General features: G+C 40.6%; 1 protein-coding gene across 1 annotated transcript in view; it reads left to right on the plus strand.

The window, feature by feature from the left end:
- The window catches only part of FUT9 (fucosyltransferase 9), a 135170-nt gene extending 120713 nt beyond the window's left edge, over positions 1-14457 (plus strand). The window contains exon 2 of the mRNA XM_061626266.1: positions 13373-14457. Coding sequence (XP_061482250.1) covers positions 13373-14457 — 1085 coding nt within the window. The remainder of the gene's footprint in view (positions 1-13372) is intronic.
- The last annotated feature ends 2939 nt before the right edge of the window (positions 14458-17396 follow it).

Here is a 17396-nt window from a genome sequence, read left to right on the forward strand (position 1 = left end):
AAAGGTTAAAATATTAAAACACTATATGCAACAAAAATAATAAAATTAATATACCAATTCAGAATATGTTAAAATCATCACAATGTTAATCAAAATAATTAAAACTTCGTTTGGGAACAAGCATAGACTACAGGTCTTTTCTAGACATTTATCTAGACATTTTCTCTATCTAAATCCCAAAATGTCAGTTTTGCCATGGATTTAAAGTGCGAATTATTTTAGCTTAAGCCCTTATGGCTACAATATTACCATCATTTTATTAAGGCTTTCCTGCATTTAATGGCTATGGCACAGTATTTAGCTACTCTCTCTGTTAAATCATTACAGCTATCTGCTAATAAATATTCCGTATAAAAATCATCAGTTCTACCTGGAAGGGAATTTATAATAGGCGCGATAAGTTGAGATCTAACTTCAGAATAAAAGGGACAATAAAATAGAACATGAGTGACAGTTTCAATTTCTCCATTTCCACAAGGGCATTTTCTATCATTATAAGGAACTTTCTTGTATCTACCCTCTAACAGCGCTGATGGCAAGATATTAAATCTTGCCAGCGTAAACGCCCTTCTCCATTTTGGTATGGTAAGATTGGCTAAATATGGCATAGGTGTCAAAGGTTTTAAATTATACCTATGTTTTCGCATTAACATCAAATGTTGCTGATAATCTATATCTTTAATTCTCTGCAGAATATTTATTTTAGCTTTTACATATCCCAGCTCTAAAATTATTGGTATGGAGAAACCTAACGATGTTATTTTATTTATCAGCATTTGTTTCCAGGTGGATTGATGGCTATCCTTTAATATATAAGATACCAACATCTCGGGATTAAACAATAATTTTAACCAACATATAATTCTATGGGCCCAAACATTGGATTCAATTGTTTGTAATCCTGCTTCCAATCTTAAAATAAAATTAGGTATGCAGGAAGGAACAGCCAAGATAGATCTAAGGAAACTGTTTTGTATCGCCTCCAGAGTTGTAAAATTCTGACATGTAGTGACTTGCATGCCATAGATCAATTGTGGTATTATTTTTGTCTTAAAGACTGTAATAATTGATGGTATTATTTGTCCTCCTTTATTATAAAAAAGGATAGCAGAGCTTTAAGAGTTCTTCTTGCATTCATAACTATCATCTTCCTATGCATTTGCCATGAATTTGAAGCCTGAAAAGTTATTCCCAGGTATTTAAAGGTAGTAACTTGATCTATTAAATGCCCATTTATCTGCCAGCGGTGTTTTGATCTATTTTGTTTCTTTTTAAAGATCATGACTTTTGATTTTCCATAATTTATTTCAAGTTGTTCGTTTGTACAGAATGTCGCCAGCTTTGACAATAGTCGTTTTAAGCCAATAGGTGATCTCGAGAACAAAATTATATCATCTGCATAGAGAAGTAAGTCTCTTGGTATTTCAGCCATCCTTGGAGGGTGGGAGATGACAGGTGCTAGAAAGTCAACTATCTCATTTATGTAGATATTAAAGAGAAGTGGAGCCAGGATGCAACCTTGTTTGACCCCTTTAAATGTGGCTATTGGCTTTGTAAGATGTCCTTTATTATTACATTTCACTTGAAGATAGGTGTTCTCATACATCCCTTTAATTAATAGGAGCAATCGAGGATCTATATTAGTTTTGCCAAGCTTTTCCCACAATCTAGATCTAGATATTGAGTCAAAAGCTGACTTTAGGTCAATAAAAGCGGTAAATAGCATATTTCCCTTTTTTGTTGAATATTTATCTACCAAATGTTGGAGGATAAGAGATTGATCAGTAGTGGAGCGTCCAGTCCTAAAGCCAGCTTGTTCCTGGGCTAGGATATGCTCAGTGTCAATCCAAAATTTTAATTTATTATGTAAATGGGCCGCATAAAGTTTACTAATTATGTTTAGTAGACTAATAGGCCTAAAATTGGCCGGATCAGATATTGATCCTTTTTTATATATTGGAATGATTACAGCGCCACCCCAGTCTCTAGGTATTTGCGTAGTACGGTCAATATATGTAAATAAGACCGCCAATATTGGAGCCCACCATTCTGCATTCGATTTAAAAATTTCCGCAGGAATGTTATCTGGACCTGGGGCTTTGTTTGGTTTCAACTGTGTTATTAGATCCAGAATTTCTTTCCTAGAAACGGGGTCCCATTCCGGAGGCATCAACTTAGTTCTTTTGATGTTAGATTGTTCGGGCATATTGTTCCTATATATGTTGGAAAAATAATCTTCCCAAACTTGCGCCGGGATATAGGAGTCTATATTGGTGTAAGTCTTTGGCCAATTTGTCCTTATTAAGCTCCAAAACAAGGATGAATTTTTTGATTTTGAAGCATTTATAATATGTTGCCAGAGTAATGTACATTCTGTTTTCTTTTTTTTATTTAGTAATTGTTTATATTGTTTTCTTGTTTCGCAATAGATCTGTAGTAATTCAGGGGATCTATCCTGATTATATGCTTTGAAGTTGGCTATTAAATATTTCTTTTTATCTACGCATTCCTGGTCAAACCAGGGTTTAGAGTGCTTCAGCCTATTATTATATTTGGTCTTTGTATCCGAAACAAATGTCATCTGGAGAATATTTATCAATTTATGAAAATAGTGGTATGGATTAGTCTGTTGAGTATTTAACAATATAGATTCCTTTAAAACATGGCAATCATGTGAATTTAACCTTGATATAAACTCTTTTTCCAATTTGGGTCTCCATTGTATCCTATTTGGACGAATCTCATAAACAGTGCTCGGAAAAGATTGTGGTTCAATAAAGATTTGACTTTCACCACCTGAAAGTTCAATAGTTATAGGTAAGTGATCACTTTCAGGTCGCTCCATTATCCTAAATTTCTCAACAATTTGGTACAACTCCTGTGACACTATTCCCAGATCTATTGTAGACGTTCCTCTACTGGATATGAAAGTATATTCCCCTTCTAGATCTCCCTTTGTGCGACCATTTAAAAGAATTAAATTTAAGTTTATTATCATTTGTATTAGGCAGAAGCCAGTATAGTTTACACCCCTGTCTTTTGCCTGCCTTGTTGGGATAATATTTGGGCCGTCCAAATAGGGGCACGTCATTTGATATTTTGTGAATAATATTTCATCTGATGGTCCCATTCTTGCATTAAAATCACCGGCTATTAATAATAGGGCCTCAGGATGTAATGTATTTAGTTCTATTATATAACGTTCCAACTTAGCTATATTATTCTTAGCCATTTCGTTATTTTTGCTCGGTGGTAAATACACATTGAGTAACATCAGGGTATAACAAGAGAGCTTTAAGAGTACCGCAATTGCTAATTCAGGTAATGGATCACATTTAACAATTGGCACATTAATTGTAGTAGAAATGAGAATACATAGGCCTCCTCTTGGGCGTCCGCCTCTCTTGCTAGGCATAGCTTCCAATTGATATATCGAATATCCATTTAGACGCAGTTCTTCTAATTCCCAAGTTTCTTGTATGAATATGATATCAAATTGATCTAAAAAATTCATACAAGTTGGGTCCATTATTTTATTCTTCCATCCCGCCATATTCCATGATACAATCTTCAAATTGTGTGTTTTTGAGCTTTCGTATTGTCAGTTTTTAGTTTTATTGTACAAAGGTACAGTTCGAACTTCCATCTTCCCACTTTTGATGATATGTTCATTTACAGACTTCTGTGGGGATTGTTGATCACTCTTTTTTATATTATTTAGGGTAACTTGGTCTTGATTTTCTTCTTTATGTTCTAATTTTTCAAGTGTAGATATTAGTTTTCCCAATTTAGTCCGAATTTGTAATTTTGTCTCCGTCGGCAATGTAGTAAAGGTATCTATTAGAGTTAACTCTTCCGGTAAAAATTGTTCTAATTCTTTTTGGTTTTTTTCAGCTTCATTCATACCCTCCAAAGGCATATTCGTTCCAACATCTTTTCGGGATATAGAAGGCGAGTTATCAGTATTACAAGAATGTATAATTAGTCTTTGTAAAGGGGCTCGATTTTCAAACACCCGAGTAAGATGTAAATTATATTCTGATAACAGGTCTCTTTTGGTATAGAAAAATTTCGCTCTATCTTCATCCACGAAAGTTATCATGGCTCTTGCGTTTATGTAATTGTAAAAAAGATATTTAACATCTGTAATGTCATCCATCCTAATAGCGCCAGGAGATATTTCTTTTATTATCTTTAGTAGATGTTGCTTTCTATCCTTCAGCGATTGATGTCCTTTTAATTTTGGATAATTACTTATGGCCAAAGTTTTTGGATTTAATATTAAGTCCCAAACATTAGAGGTTTGGGTTAATGCTGGAGGACTTATGTTTGTTGTAAAAATAGGTGGCAGTTCTATCATACTTGTATCCTGATTTTGCCATATAGGAGTAGAAATAGAAATAGGAATAGTCACTTCTCTTTTATCACTTGAATTATCGGTTTCTATATTTAGTAAATTTTCAATTGACATTGGTGAAACATTTTCTTGTAGTTTAGTTGTTCCTTTAGTCTGCTGTCTCTTTCTCTTTCTTTTTCTTTTTCTTTTCTTCTTTTGAGGGTCTTCTCGTAGATCTAATAATTTAAATAGTCTTTCAAATTTCATGTGACATTTTTTATGTGCTCTATTACTTTTAATATTTTTGCTCTTTTTCCCAGCCTGAGGAGGAGGTTTGCTGTTTTTTTTCTTTTCCTCCACTAGATGGTGGTGTGTTCGTTGAATAGTCTGTGTTGCTTGTGAGATTGTCTTTATATTATTATTGGAATCTTTTTTCATAATACATTCTGTTAAGGTTGTTAATAAAGAATTGGCTTCTGCAACAAATTTAGAGATATGAGTAAGTGATTGCGTCACTGTTTGGCACCAATCTTCCTTTTCTCTTAAAGAGGCAGCATTGAATGACTCATGTTTATTTAATCCTTCATCATATTTAATGATAGATTTAAACTCCCTATAGTCATCTGAGGACTCAAGCGGTGGCATTGAACTCTCTTTGCTGCACAGTGATATATTAGTCTCAGCTCTTGTCCAAGATATATCAAAGAGCCCTGTCTTCCCTTCCACCTCATCAATGTCCTGGGCTATGTTCTTGGAACTAGTCCCTCCATTTTGTGGGGACCAAGGTGGTAAATTATTTATTTCCCAGTCCAATAGCAGTGGTTCATATTGCAGGGTTTCTTGTGGTTCCAGCTTTTTTTCTGCTTTCGTTACACTAATATTTGGTTGATAAAAGTGTGTAATTTTAGTTTGCTCCCCACCGATTGTCAGTGTCCTGTCCTCATTATCCAGTGCAATTCCTAGGTCTTTACATTTTTGTCTGGTGAGGACCATGTTAATAAGTTGCTATTTGTCCTTGGCACTAATTCACAGCTTATGTTGGTAATTATAAATTCGCCAAGGTCTACCTTTAGCTGAAACTCCGTGGCTCTGCAGTTATCTCCAGGAAGATAATGATGAAAAGAAGGAGGCTTATAATATCTAAAACATTTCTTCTTTATGTGTCACTGTAGAGCTTTCAGAATAATAAAAGCATAGAAGCGTAGTTGTTTAGGAATTTAGAAGTTCAATCGCACTTACTGATTATCAAGAACAGAGCAGCTTTCACAGCGTCCTCATAGTCTTTCAGCCCCCACCATTAGCAAAGCAAACAACAGTTAGATTAATAACAGCATCAGAAGTAACAGGGGAAATTGAAAGACATTGAAGAGAATCAACACCTTGCCCTGAGCTTAGTCATTGCTGTTGAATTTCCTGAGTTTGGAATGGTCTTGCATCAATGTTTGGAAATTTTGGTGTTAGGGCGAAGGGAACACTCGTTTTTCCAGTGGCCTCTTTGATGACAGTACGCACATACATCACGTGGGAGGGGTGAAGGGGGCATTCCCTGACTTCTCCCCCTTCCCCGACCCCGCCCAGTGGAAGGTGGTCGGTTGTCTTTCTCGTTGAGTCATTTGCTCTCTGCCACGGCTGGGACGCTGATACTCAGAGAGCTGGAGAGCCAAAAGGGATTTTTTCTTTTTACTTTGATCAGCCTGCTGCTGATCGAAAATCTGGGTAGCGGCTTTAACTACAGCGGTTGCAGGCATCCCTGCCCACCCTAGCATAACAGTCTCAAGAGGATTGGAGCCCATTTACAAAAGTTCCAACTACCAAGCCATTCAAGTCTGCATTTGTCGTATTGACTCCTCCATGGCGCCTAAGGATCAGGCACAAGCGGGTGTAATAATCACCTGGATTTTCTTTCTCGCCCTGTTTACAGAGCTCTACCTGGTTCCAGTCTAATTTTGTTGGCTGTACTTCCAGGCATGCCTTAGCCAAGCGAGTACGTAAGTTGGCTAAGTGAGTTCTCTCAGCTTGGGTAGAATGCCCTGGATCTTCAGATGGCCATGCAAGCCCCGCATTGCCTTCCCCTACTCCTGTTTTTGCTATTAAAGCAGATTTTTGTTCTGGGGACAGGAGTCCAGAAAGTAATTGATTCATGTCAGCCCAAGTTGGATTATAAACACTTATAATTTGTTCTAGTTTTTCTTTAAACTCATTGGGAGCCTCTCTGAGTTTTGGGAAGGTATTAGACCAGTTCATAAGGTCTGCAACTGTCCAGGTACATGCACAAAGGTCACTTGCCCTCCCGCAGTTGAGGGGGGGTATTGACAAAATGGATATTATTATTATTATTATTATTTATTAAATTTATATACCGCCGGACTAGCAATAGCTCTCTGGGCGGTGAAACATAAAATAGCATAAAAATACAATGAATAACAAAATAATACTAAAATACAATCAACAATCCAATACAATAAACATTTTTAAAATTAAATCAGTGTAACTTAAAATGCTTCAGAGAATAGGAAGGTTTTGACCTGGCGCCGGAAGGAGAGCAGAGTCGGCGCCAAGCGTACTTCCTCAGGGAGACTGTTCCATAGTTCGGGGGCCACCACTGAGAAGGCCCTAGATCTTGTCATCACCATCCGGGCCTCCCTGTGAGTTGGAACCCGGAGGAGGGCCTTCGTAGCAGAACGTAGTGCACGGGCCGGTTCATATCGGAAGAGGCGTTCCGCAAGGTATCGTGGTCCCGCACTGTATAAGGCTTTATAGGTTAATACCAACACTTTGAATCTAGCCCGGAAACATATTGGCAACCAGTGCAAGCTGGCCAGAACAGGTGTTATATGCTCGGACCGCTTGGTCCTTGTCAGCAATCTGGCCGCCGCACTTTGCACTAGTTGTAGCTTCCGAACTGTCTTCAAAGGTAGCCCTACGTAAAGCGCATTACAGTAATCCAAACGTGAGGTTACCAGAGCATGTACCACTGATGTAAGGTCCTCTTTACTCAAATAGGGACGTAGCTGGGCTACCAACCGAAGTTGGTAAAACGCATTCCTAACCACCGAGGCTACTTGAGCCTCAAGAGAGAGGGAAGAGTCTAAAAAGACTCCCAGACTACGAACCCGGTCCTTTAGGGGGAGTGTAACCCCGTCCAGGACAGGGTATATATCCACCATCCGATCAGAGAACCCGTCCACCAACAGCATCTCAGTCTTGTCTGGATTGAGCTTCAGTTTGTTAACTCTCATCCAGTCCATTGTCGAGGCCAGGCAACGGTTCAGCAAATCGACAGCCTCACCTGAAGAAGATGAAAAGGAGAAGTAGAGCTGCGTCTCATCAGCATACTGATGACAACGCACTCCAAAACTCCTGATGACCTCTCCCAACGGCTTCATGTAGATATTAAAAAGCAGGGGGGACAAAACTGACCCCTGCGGGACCCCATATTGGAGAGCCCGCTGTGTCGAGCAATGTTCCCCAAGCACTACCTTCTGGAGACGACCCGCCAAGTAGGAGCGGAACCACTGCCAAGCAGTACCTCCAACTCCCAACTCCGCGAGCCTCTCCAGAAGGATACCATGGTCGATGGTATCAAAAGCCGCTGAGAGATCAAGGAGAATCAACAGAGTTACACTCCCTCTGTCTCTTTCCCGACATAGGTCATCGTACAGGGCGACCAAGGCTGTCTCAGTGCCAAAACCGGGCCTAAAACCCGATTGAAATGGATCTAGATAATCAGTTTCATCCAATAGCGCCTGGAGCTGGCCAGCAACCACCCGTTCCAAGACCTTGCCCGGGAATGGAACATTCGCCACTGGCCTGTAGCTGTTAAAATTGTCTGGGTCCAAGGAAGGCTTTTTCAGGAGTGGTCTCACCACTGCCTCTTTCAGACAGCCCGGGACCACTTCCTCTCGTAAAGAGGCATTTATCACTTCCTTGGCCCAGCTACCTGTTCCATTCCTACTAGTTTTTATCAGCCAGGAGGGGCAAGGATCCAGTACCGAAGTGGTTGCACGTACCAGTCCAAGCACCTTGTCCACGTCCTCGAGTTGAACCAACTGAAGCTCATCCAACAAAACAGGACAAGACTGTGCTCCGGACATCTCACTCGGATCTACTGCTATAACTTGAGAGTCTAGGTCCTGGCGGATACATGAGATCTTATTCTGGAAGTGATCGGCAAACTGATTACAGCGGGCCTCTGATGATTCCACCGTGTCCGGAGGGTTTGAATGGAGAAGCCCCCGGACAACTCGAAAGAGCTCCGCTGGGCGGCAAAGAGATGATTTAATAGTGGCAGCAAAATGATGTTTTTTAGCTGCCTTCACTGCTCCTACATAGAGCTTAGTCGAAGCACTAACCAGCGCATAATTGTATCCGTCGGGAGTTCGTCTCCATTTCCGCTCAAGCCTCCTCCTATCTTGCTTCATCGCTCTCAGCTCCGGAGTATACCATGGAGCTGTATGAGCTCTACACAGGAGAGGGTGTGCAGGAGCGATCGTGTTTACAGCCCGGGTCATCTCCGTATTCCACAGAGCGACCAGGGCTTCAGCAGGAGCGCCAGTCCTATCAGCCGGAAAATCCCCCAGAGCCCTTTGAAAACCTTCAGGATCCATTAGTCTCCGGGGGCGGACCATTTTAATAGGTCCCCCACCCTTGCAGAGGGAAGAGGTTACTGAAAGTCTAAACTTCAGCAAGCAGTGGTCTGTCCATGACAAAGGGAGTGTTGTAAAACTCCCCACATCCAGATCACTTTCCCCATGCTCAGTAGCAAAAACAAGGTCTAGAGTGTGCCCCGATACATGTGTTGGACCACTAACATATTGAGACAGCCCCATGGCTGTCATGGAAGCCATGAAGTCCTGAGCCGCGCCAGACAAAGTGGTCTCGGCATGAATGTTGAAATCCCCCAGTACTATTAGTCTGGGGGACCTCAACAATATATCCGAGACCACTTCCGCCAGCTCAGTTAGGGAAGTCATTGGGCAGCAAGGTGGGCGGTACACCAAAAGGATTCCCAGCCTGTCCCTCTGGCCCAACACAAGGTGCAAACACTCCAGGCCAGTAACTGAATGAACATGGTGCTTGGTGAGTGAGATGGAACTCTTATAGACGACAGCAACCCCACCTCCCCGACCCTCAGATCTACCATGATGCTGAACCAAGTACCCCGGTGGGCAGAGCTGAGAGAGACCAACTATGGAACAGTCTCCCTGAGGAAGTACGCCTGGCGCCGACTCTGCTCTCCTTTCGGCGCCAGGTCAAAACCTTCCTATTCTCTGAAGCATTTTAAATTACACTGATTTAATTTTAAAAATGTTTATTGTGTTGGATTGTTGCTTGTATTTTAGTATTGTTTTGTTATTTATTGTATTTTTATGCTGTTTTATGTTCACCGCCCAGAGAGCTATTGCTAGTCGGGCGGTATATAAATTTAATAAATAAAATAAATAAATAAATAAACTCCTCCCTGCTCACCCACCCAGGTCTCGGTTATACATGCCAGATCGGCTGCCTCATCCACAATCAAATCGTGGACGAGGGAGGTTTTATTATATACCGATCTGGCATTTAATAACAGCAACTGGAGATCTGAGAGTTGGCTGATAGGACTACCAACGACCTTGCGGGTGTGGGAAGGATTGGAACAAGGCACAGCCACAACATGTCTGGTCCGGCATTCCAGCCGGCTGGATTTTGGGGAAGCACCCAGGAAAATTTTCTGGATTAAAATGAATAGAGGTAGGTCCTGCATTACCTCCGTCTTTCCCCTTAATTTGACAAATTGGGCAGGCGCGCTTGTCTAGGGAAGTTGCTACAACTGTAAACGTTGAGTTTAATTCTGGTGCAAGCCCTTTTTGTAAGTCTTGCATCGACAAGTAGGAAAACTTTTCTTTGAATGTTAATTCCTCAGGAGATAATGGCCATTCTTCTCTAATAAGTTCAGGGGGGGGGCGTTTTTGGCGTTACCGGCAGCTTCTCTGTGATACGTTTGGGTGTTTCAGAGCCTTAAAAGGTATCAGCTCGTGCTAGAGGGGGTAGTCCCTGCCCCGGCAGTGAAATGGCTGCTGCCTGAGCTTGAAGCTGAGGTATTCAGCTTTTGGGACCCACATGTCCAAAATATCTTATGGTACCTCGTTGTAGGGCGGCAAAGGGGCGTTGGCTAGCAAGCTCAGGTACAGAGGCAGCAAGGGGCGTTGGCATGCATTTTTTTCTTGTTCCTTTTCTTTCTCATTTTTCCTTTTTTCCTCCAGTTGTGCTTTTAACTTTTTGTTAGAATCTTGAAGACTTGTTACTATGGATTTCTGTTTCCTGCGTTCTATCTCCTCTTTCCACGGGACCCAGAAATTCATATGCCCAGGCTTTGTTTTCCTCCAGTTTTCCCCCTAAATAGGTGAGCTTGTCCATGTCAAAAGTGCCATTTGGCGGGAATTGAAGCTCAGGCCGGTCGGAGGTGCACTCACTCCACCAGTGAGTCAGCTTCACCAGCTTTTGAGCAGTTTTTGGACCCAAACGGGTTCCATAATTTCGGCACATATACCCCAGAGGGGTTTTCTCATCAGAACAAGACACGCCTCCACCCATGTTTTTTTGTCCGGAGCTGAAACTGATCAAGAGGTGGAGAAGAGCAGTTTAGAAAAAGCCAGGCGTCCCCAGCAAGTAGAGAGAAAAAGTTGGAACAGTATCAGTTTCATTCACAGCTCATTAGGACGTCCTCCAAATCTATCCTAACACCCAAACCAGAGACTGTGGGACTGCTTACCCTTTGTCGTGAGTGTTGGTGTAACCAGGGAAAAATCCAATCCTAACACTCAAACCAGAGACTGTGGGATTGTTGTTTACCCTTTGTCGTGAGTGCGGATGTAACCAGAGAGGGAAACCTTAACGCAGGGGCTTCGATAAACTATGGGAAATTCTTACCGCCCGTCCAGGAGTCCCAGGGGTTGGAGGTGGGAGCTAAGCGGGAGGATTTGATCAAAATGAGGTCCTCTTACCTCTCAAGATGCGTGCAAACCGCCCCTCTGACCTTCTCCCCTTGGGTTGACCCAGACAGGAGATCCTCCAATCCCACCTTCGTCAGCAAGATTGTCGTGGAATTTACGACTGAGTTCTTTTTGAGGAGATTTAATAATGAAGCCAAAGCCTGTTTTAAGGTTATTTATTTAGCTAAGCACTTAGCCAGAGTTGAGCACAGGCCTCTACTCTCTTCCCCAAAATGGTGGTTAGTTACAGACAGTTATATACCTCTTCTTCCGTCACAATCATGGCAACAGTTACATTGCTCCAATAATGCTCTACCCCCCTGTACCATCCATCCTCCCTCCGTTCCTGCAATAGCAGTGTCCTTGGCATATTTTCACTACAACAGCACTTTTCTCTATTGTCTACGTGACTCCCTGTTGAGAGCAGAATGGCAGTCAGACTTGTTCAGTATTGATCTAAATCCACCTCACCAACAACACCTGCAGGGTCGCAGGTTCCCTATCACTGATGTCCAATCTCATGGCACCTTAAAGATTAATAAATGTATTATGCCATAAACTTTAATGGACAACAGTGTTATCCAGAATTGCAGATATACACACACATTGCAGTGGGCAAAGGGGTTGTAAGCAGTAAGGTCAGAAATACAGAAGTACAGAGTGATAATTACATAATTAACAGTGATTCAAAAACAGTTGTTGATAACAGAAAATCTCACATTGGTAAGCGATATGTAATTTTTTTAAAAAAAAAATTGTTTTGTTTTTGTTTTTGTGCCTAGTAATTACCACCAAAAACTGGGAGACGATGTGAGGAACCTTTTTTTTAAAAAATGTACATTTTCAGCCTTAAATGCCCAGACTCTAGTTTCCAACACTTTGGAATATTTATTTATTTATTTAGAGGATTTATATCCTGCCCTCAAGGCAGCTCTAAAAAAATAAAAATACACAGTCAATTAAAAGCAATATTGTGACCGAGAGGTTGTCTTAGCAACAATTGGGAAATGTGAAATGAGCACTACAATCTGTTAACGCAGATAGAAATCAAGATTTCAGTATTATCAGTTGTCAATAATATCTAATTAGCTTCAAGGCAAGTATTGCTGTCAACCAGACTATACTCCTGCATAAGTGTGAACACCGGAAGACAGCCAAGTTTATGCTTATGCTGAGCAGTAAATTAAAGATCAACAAGTAACTAGGAATGATGTATTCTATCTTTATTTAATATGCCAATAGAAAGAACACACACACACATATTTATCCATCCATCCCTGGGGAGGAATTGAAGTAGGGTGATCTTTGTTGGGGAGATGCCAGACAGTCATTTTGAAACAGAAAATGTTTTAGTCTTTTCTGAATTGCTGAACAGAGGCTCTGACGGGCAACAGGATGAATGAGACTGTATTCCAACACAAGTTTACTTGGGAATATGCACCAATTAACATGGTGGGGGCAGGGGCAAAAATGCAAATGCTAATACCTCAGCCTCTCCTACAGAGATGCTTGCTTTTATATTTGTATTTGTTTGGGGAGGAAGCATTTGGTGGATTCAAGCCCCTTTATTCCATCCTCCTTCACCACTTAAGACACATACCCTGAGACACAGAGGCAACTGAGATGAAGGCTGCTTCTCCTTGCTGACTCAACCAGAAAGTCTGGGTAAGGGGTGGAGCTGCATGTGTTGATGAAGTAAACGTGCAGTTTGCTAAACTGTTAGATTCTGCATATACAGCAGGCAGGCAGGCAAAAATTCTTGATTTGGCTAACAACAATGGAAGGCAGGAATAGGCTGATTTCTCACAAAATGGCCAGAAAACTGCCTCCACATTTTGCCTTGTATCCCTGGATCTACAAGGGCTAGAGACTTGTTTTTTTAAAGAAACGAAAGCTGGAAATCTGGGCTAATGGGCTAAGAAGGTACCTGGTAGCATGGCTAGAATCTAACTGGGCAATATGGCAACCCTATTCAGATACATGTATGAAATTGTTACCATAGGGCATATTACAATCATTTAACACTTGATGATGACCTTTTATTTCCATCTTTCCTTCACAGATCAAATTATGACATCATCATCCAAAGGAATTTTCCGGCCATTTCTAGTTATCTTCATTGTGCTGGGCTGCTTCATGGCATGTCTGCTTATTTATATCAAGCCAACAAACAGCTGGATCTCCGGTCCTATTGAATCAGCCAGTTCAGTTCTGAAAATGAAGAACTTCTTCTCCACCAAAAGTGATTATATCAATGAGACAACTATTTTGATATGGGTGTGGCCATTTGGCCAGACATTTGATCTGAAATTCTGTCCAACATTTAACATCCATGGGTGCCATCTGACTACTGACCGTACGCTATATAACCGGTCTCACGCTGTTCTTATTCACCACAGAGATATCAGTTGGGATCTGACTAATTTACCTCAGCAACCTAGGCCACCTTTTCAAAAATGGATCTGGATGAACTTGGAATCACCAACACACACTCCACAAAAGAGTGGGATTGAACATCTATTCAATCTGACTCTCACTTACCGTCGTGATTCAGACATTCAAGTGCCTTATGGCTTTATGGTAGTTACCACAAGTTCCTTTTTGTTTGAAATGCCGAATAAAGAGAGATTGGTGTGTTGGGTGGTGAGTAACTGGAACCCTGAGCATGCTAGGGTCAAGTATTATAATGAATTAAGTAAATACATTGAAATCCATACCTATGGGCAAGCATTTGGAGACTATGTGAGTGATAAAAATTTGATCCCAACTATCTCCACTTGTAAGTTTTACCTTTCCTTTGAGAATTCTATCCACAGAGACTATATCACAGAGAAGCTTTACAATGCTTTTCTTGCTGGATCTGTGCCAATTGTTCTGGGTCCTCCTAGAGAAAACTATGAGAATTACATCCCAGCTAATTCTTTCATACACGTGGAGGATTTTCTCTCCCCAAGGGACCTCTCAGAGTATCTTCTTATGCTTGACAAAAATGATAAATTGTACATTAGCTACTTCGACTGGAGGAAGGATTTTTCAGTTCACCTTCCTCGATTCTGGGAATCACATGCATGCCTTGCCTGTGACCATGTAAAAAGGCACCAGGAATACAGGTCTGTTGGTAATTTAGAAAAATGGTTTTGGAACTAAACATTTATCTCATATATATATACATATATATATACACACACAAAAAAAACACTACTCCAAGTGAAGATGGTGGGGAAATCCTTTCAGAGTATGGCATCACTATTTCCTGGATACAACATATTCCAGTTATCTCTTCTTAACCTGGATCATTCATCATTCCAAAAACTAGAAACAATTTTTCTGCTCTCCTTACTTTCCACAGAAAGGTATCTGGTTAAAATAGCCTAATGATGTCATTGACATTGGCCGTTTTCTGTGTTGTTGACTTGTTTGGAGAGGTGATCATCACCTTTCAAATGGTCATTTTATTTTATATAGATGTGACTTTGAAAAGGGATTAAGAGCTGGCAGCCTGCACAGATGTTTAATCATATTGTTAAAGCAATTAACACTATGGTGATTTCTTGTTATATTATAATCAACTACAAGTACAAGTAGCAAATTTTGCAGCATGACTGAGAGAAAAACTGAAAGGTAACTCATGTGGATGCTTTTTAAACACCTTGTGTGTACCTGGCACACCATGATTGCACAAATTATTCCATTCTGAGCCATTGGCCTGCTACCTTATTTATATTTTGTTGGAAACTCTGCTAAGTATATAGCTGGTTATGTGCACTGAAGAATAATTTATTTATTGTTTACCATTTCTTTTTTAATCTTCCCCCCCTTTTTTGTTTATAATGCAGCAGTCACTGGCTGATACATAGAGTAATGATGTTTACATTGGCTCTCTGTGGGGGGAAAGAGGCTAAGGAATGTAAAATAAAATTTCTAGCTGATACATACAGAGCTTGGAAAAGTTACTTTTTTGAAGTACAACTCCCATCAGCCCCAGCCAGCGCCATGGGCTGATGGGAGTTGTAGTTCAAAAAAGTAACTTTTCCAAGGTCTGCATATATTATGCTGTAAAGAAAAATCATCATGGGTTTAACAGCAATAGTTTAGGAAATGGAATATACACATTCCGATCCAGAGCCCCAGTGTGATCTTCCATGCCATTTTATATACTACTTACAAAGTACACTTCTGTTTCAAAAGTAGTTTGCTGTGAAGCATGGAAGACTACTATTGAGGAAAAATAAGCCTAAAGTCCCCTCCAGCTCCTGAAACTAGTTTCCCAATTATTTGAACTCTGGCCATTTGAACTCTGGTGTTTGTAAACAAAGAAACCTTTGAAATACTTGCATTTTCCTCCATCTACTTTAAAACGCTAGATAATTGACGAAGTGAAAATTTTCTTTCCTTGGCAAAGTGTTATAAGGGCATGCTTAGAAAAAGTGCTCAAAATTAAATGTGCTTTGTTGAAATGAAGATGCAGAAAGCAGCAAATTTGGGGGGACATATGAAACAGCTTTATATCAGGTAAGATTATTTGTCCAGATTCTGGCCCAGTGTTTTCTGTTATGACTAGCGGAGGCCCTTCATGGTCTCAGGAAGAGATTCTATCCCATCGGCTGGTACCTGATCCTTTTAACTAGAGATGTCACTAATTCAACCAGGTACCTTCTGCGTACAAAGCATGTGTTCTGCTTCTGAGCTACCCCTCTCCCGCAAGCAATAATCAAATTTGTTTTATGTCACAGGACCACTATTTCAAAAATAGGTAGATATTTTGTCTAATGCCATGAAAGGAGTAAGAGATTTATCAGTTAGGCGGCAATTCTGTACCTAGTTGCCTGGACGTAAGCCACACTGAACTCAGTAAATATGTGTAGGATTGCATTGTTAGTCTTGTGTTTCTGAGAGTTGCAGATTATACACTTCTCACATTAAACTATCATACAAAGATCTGGCCATTAGTAGGCTACTCTATGGTAGGAATATTCAGTCTTAGAAGTGATTATGAGCGGAATGCACAATTATGACAGCACTCAAACATTTATTGAGGGAAAACACTTGAAATTTGCTAGGTCAGGTTATTAAGTTATAGTTATTTTTGGTTTGAACTTAAGCCCATAGAATAGAGTTTATCAATTGTAATATTAATGCATCATCCCAAACTATGTCATTATGTTGTCACCATGGTGATATTACACACTCTTCTTGGGGCACAAATATCTTAAGGTCAGGGAGCTAAGCAATTTTTGCTATTAAGGAATAGATTTTTCAATTCCTATTTCTTTCTAAATTGAAAAACACAACTGCTTTTGATTGCTTCATATTTTAATAACAAGCACAAAAGCATGCTTATCAAGATTACAGCACAACAGAAAGCTGCAGCCTGTTTCCTAAATGAATGGTCACTGCTGACAGAACTGCTCACTTATTGGGAATGGGAAAGAAAAGGAAGCAAGCCGGGTTTTCAGCACCATCAGAGCTGTCAGTCCTCATTATCTGTTTGGGATTTGTGTATACTGTTTGTGAGCTGATGACTTATGTGGTGCTTGCTGTTCTCCACACTTCCAGAAGGGGTGAGAGCAGCAGCCAGGGTGGTAAGGCAGCATCCCAAAGTTGCCCTCCCAACATGATTGTCGCTTCAGCTTACCTGGGCTGCCCTGGGACATAGCAATGGCATGGTTAGGGTTGCATGGCCATGCCACCAGAACCAATCTGGCACGTCCACCAATGTACCTGTGTAGCCATGACCTCACTCCAACCCAGCACCATCCAGGTAAGCTACAGCGATATGGGAGTCAGGAGGCAAATCTGTGGCACTGGCCACTATTGTCAGTGAGTAGACGCCTATGTCTGATTGAGGTTGCTTTCATTGGGCAATGACAACAGGACATTTTGGTTTTGTTTTGATTGGATTTATAAATGTTCCACATTCTGTATACTGTTGGCATGAAGGATATTCTAATTGCAGAATACTATTCTTACTAATGTACATGTTGGTTATTTTAATGCATTGATATATAAAGTCCAAGACATGTGTTTCTTAATATATTTGGGAAGAAGGACCCATCCTTTTGTTTCAAATGTTTTTTGATTGGTCC

This window comes from Rhineura floridana, chromosome 4 (genome assembly GCF_030035675.1).
Source record: "Rhineura floridana isolate rRhiFlo1 chromosome 4, rRhiFlo1.hap2, whole genome shotgun sequence".
Classification (NCBI taxonomy): domain Eukaryota; kingdom Metazoa; phylum Chordata; class Lepidosauria; order Squamata; family Rhineuridae; genus Rhineura; species Rhineura floridana.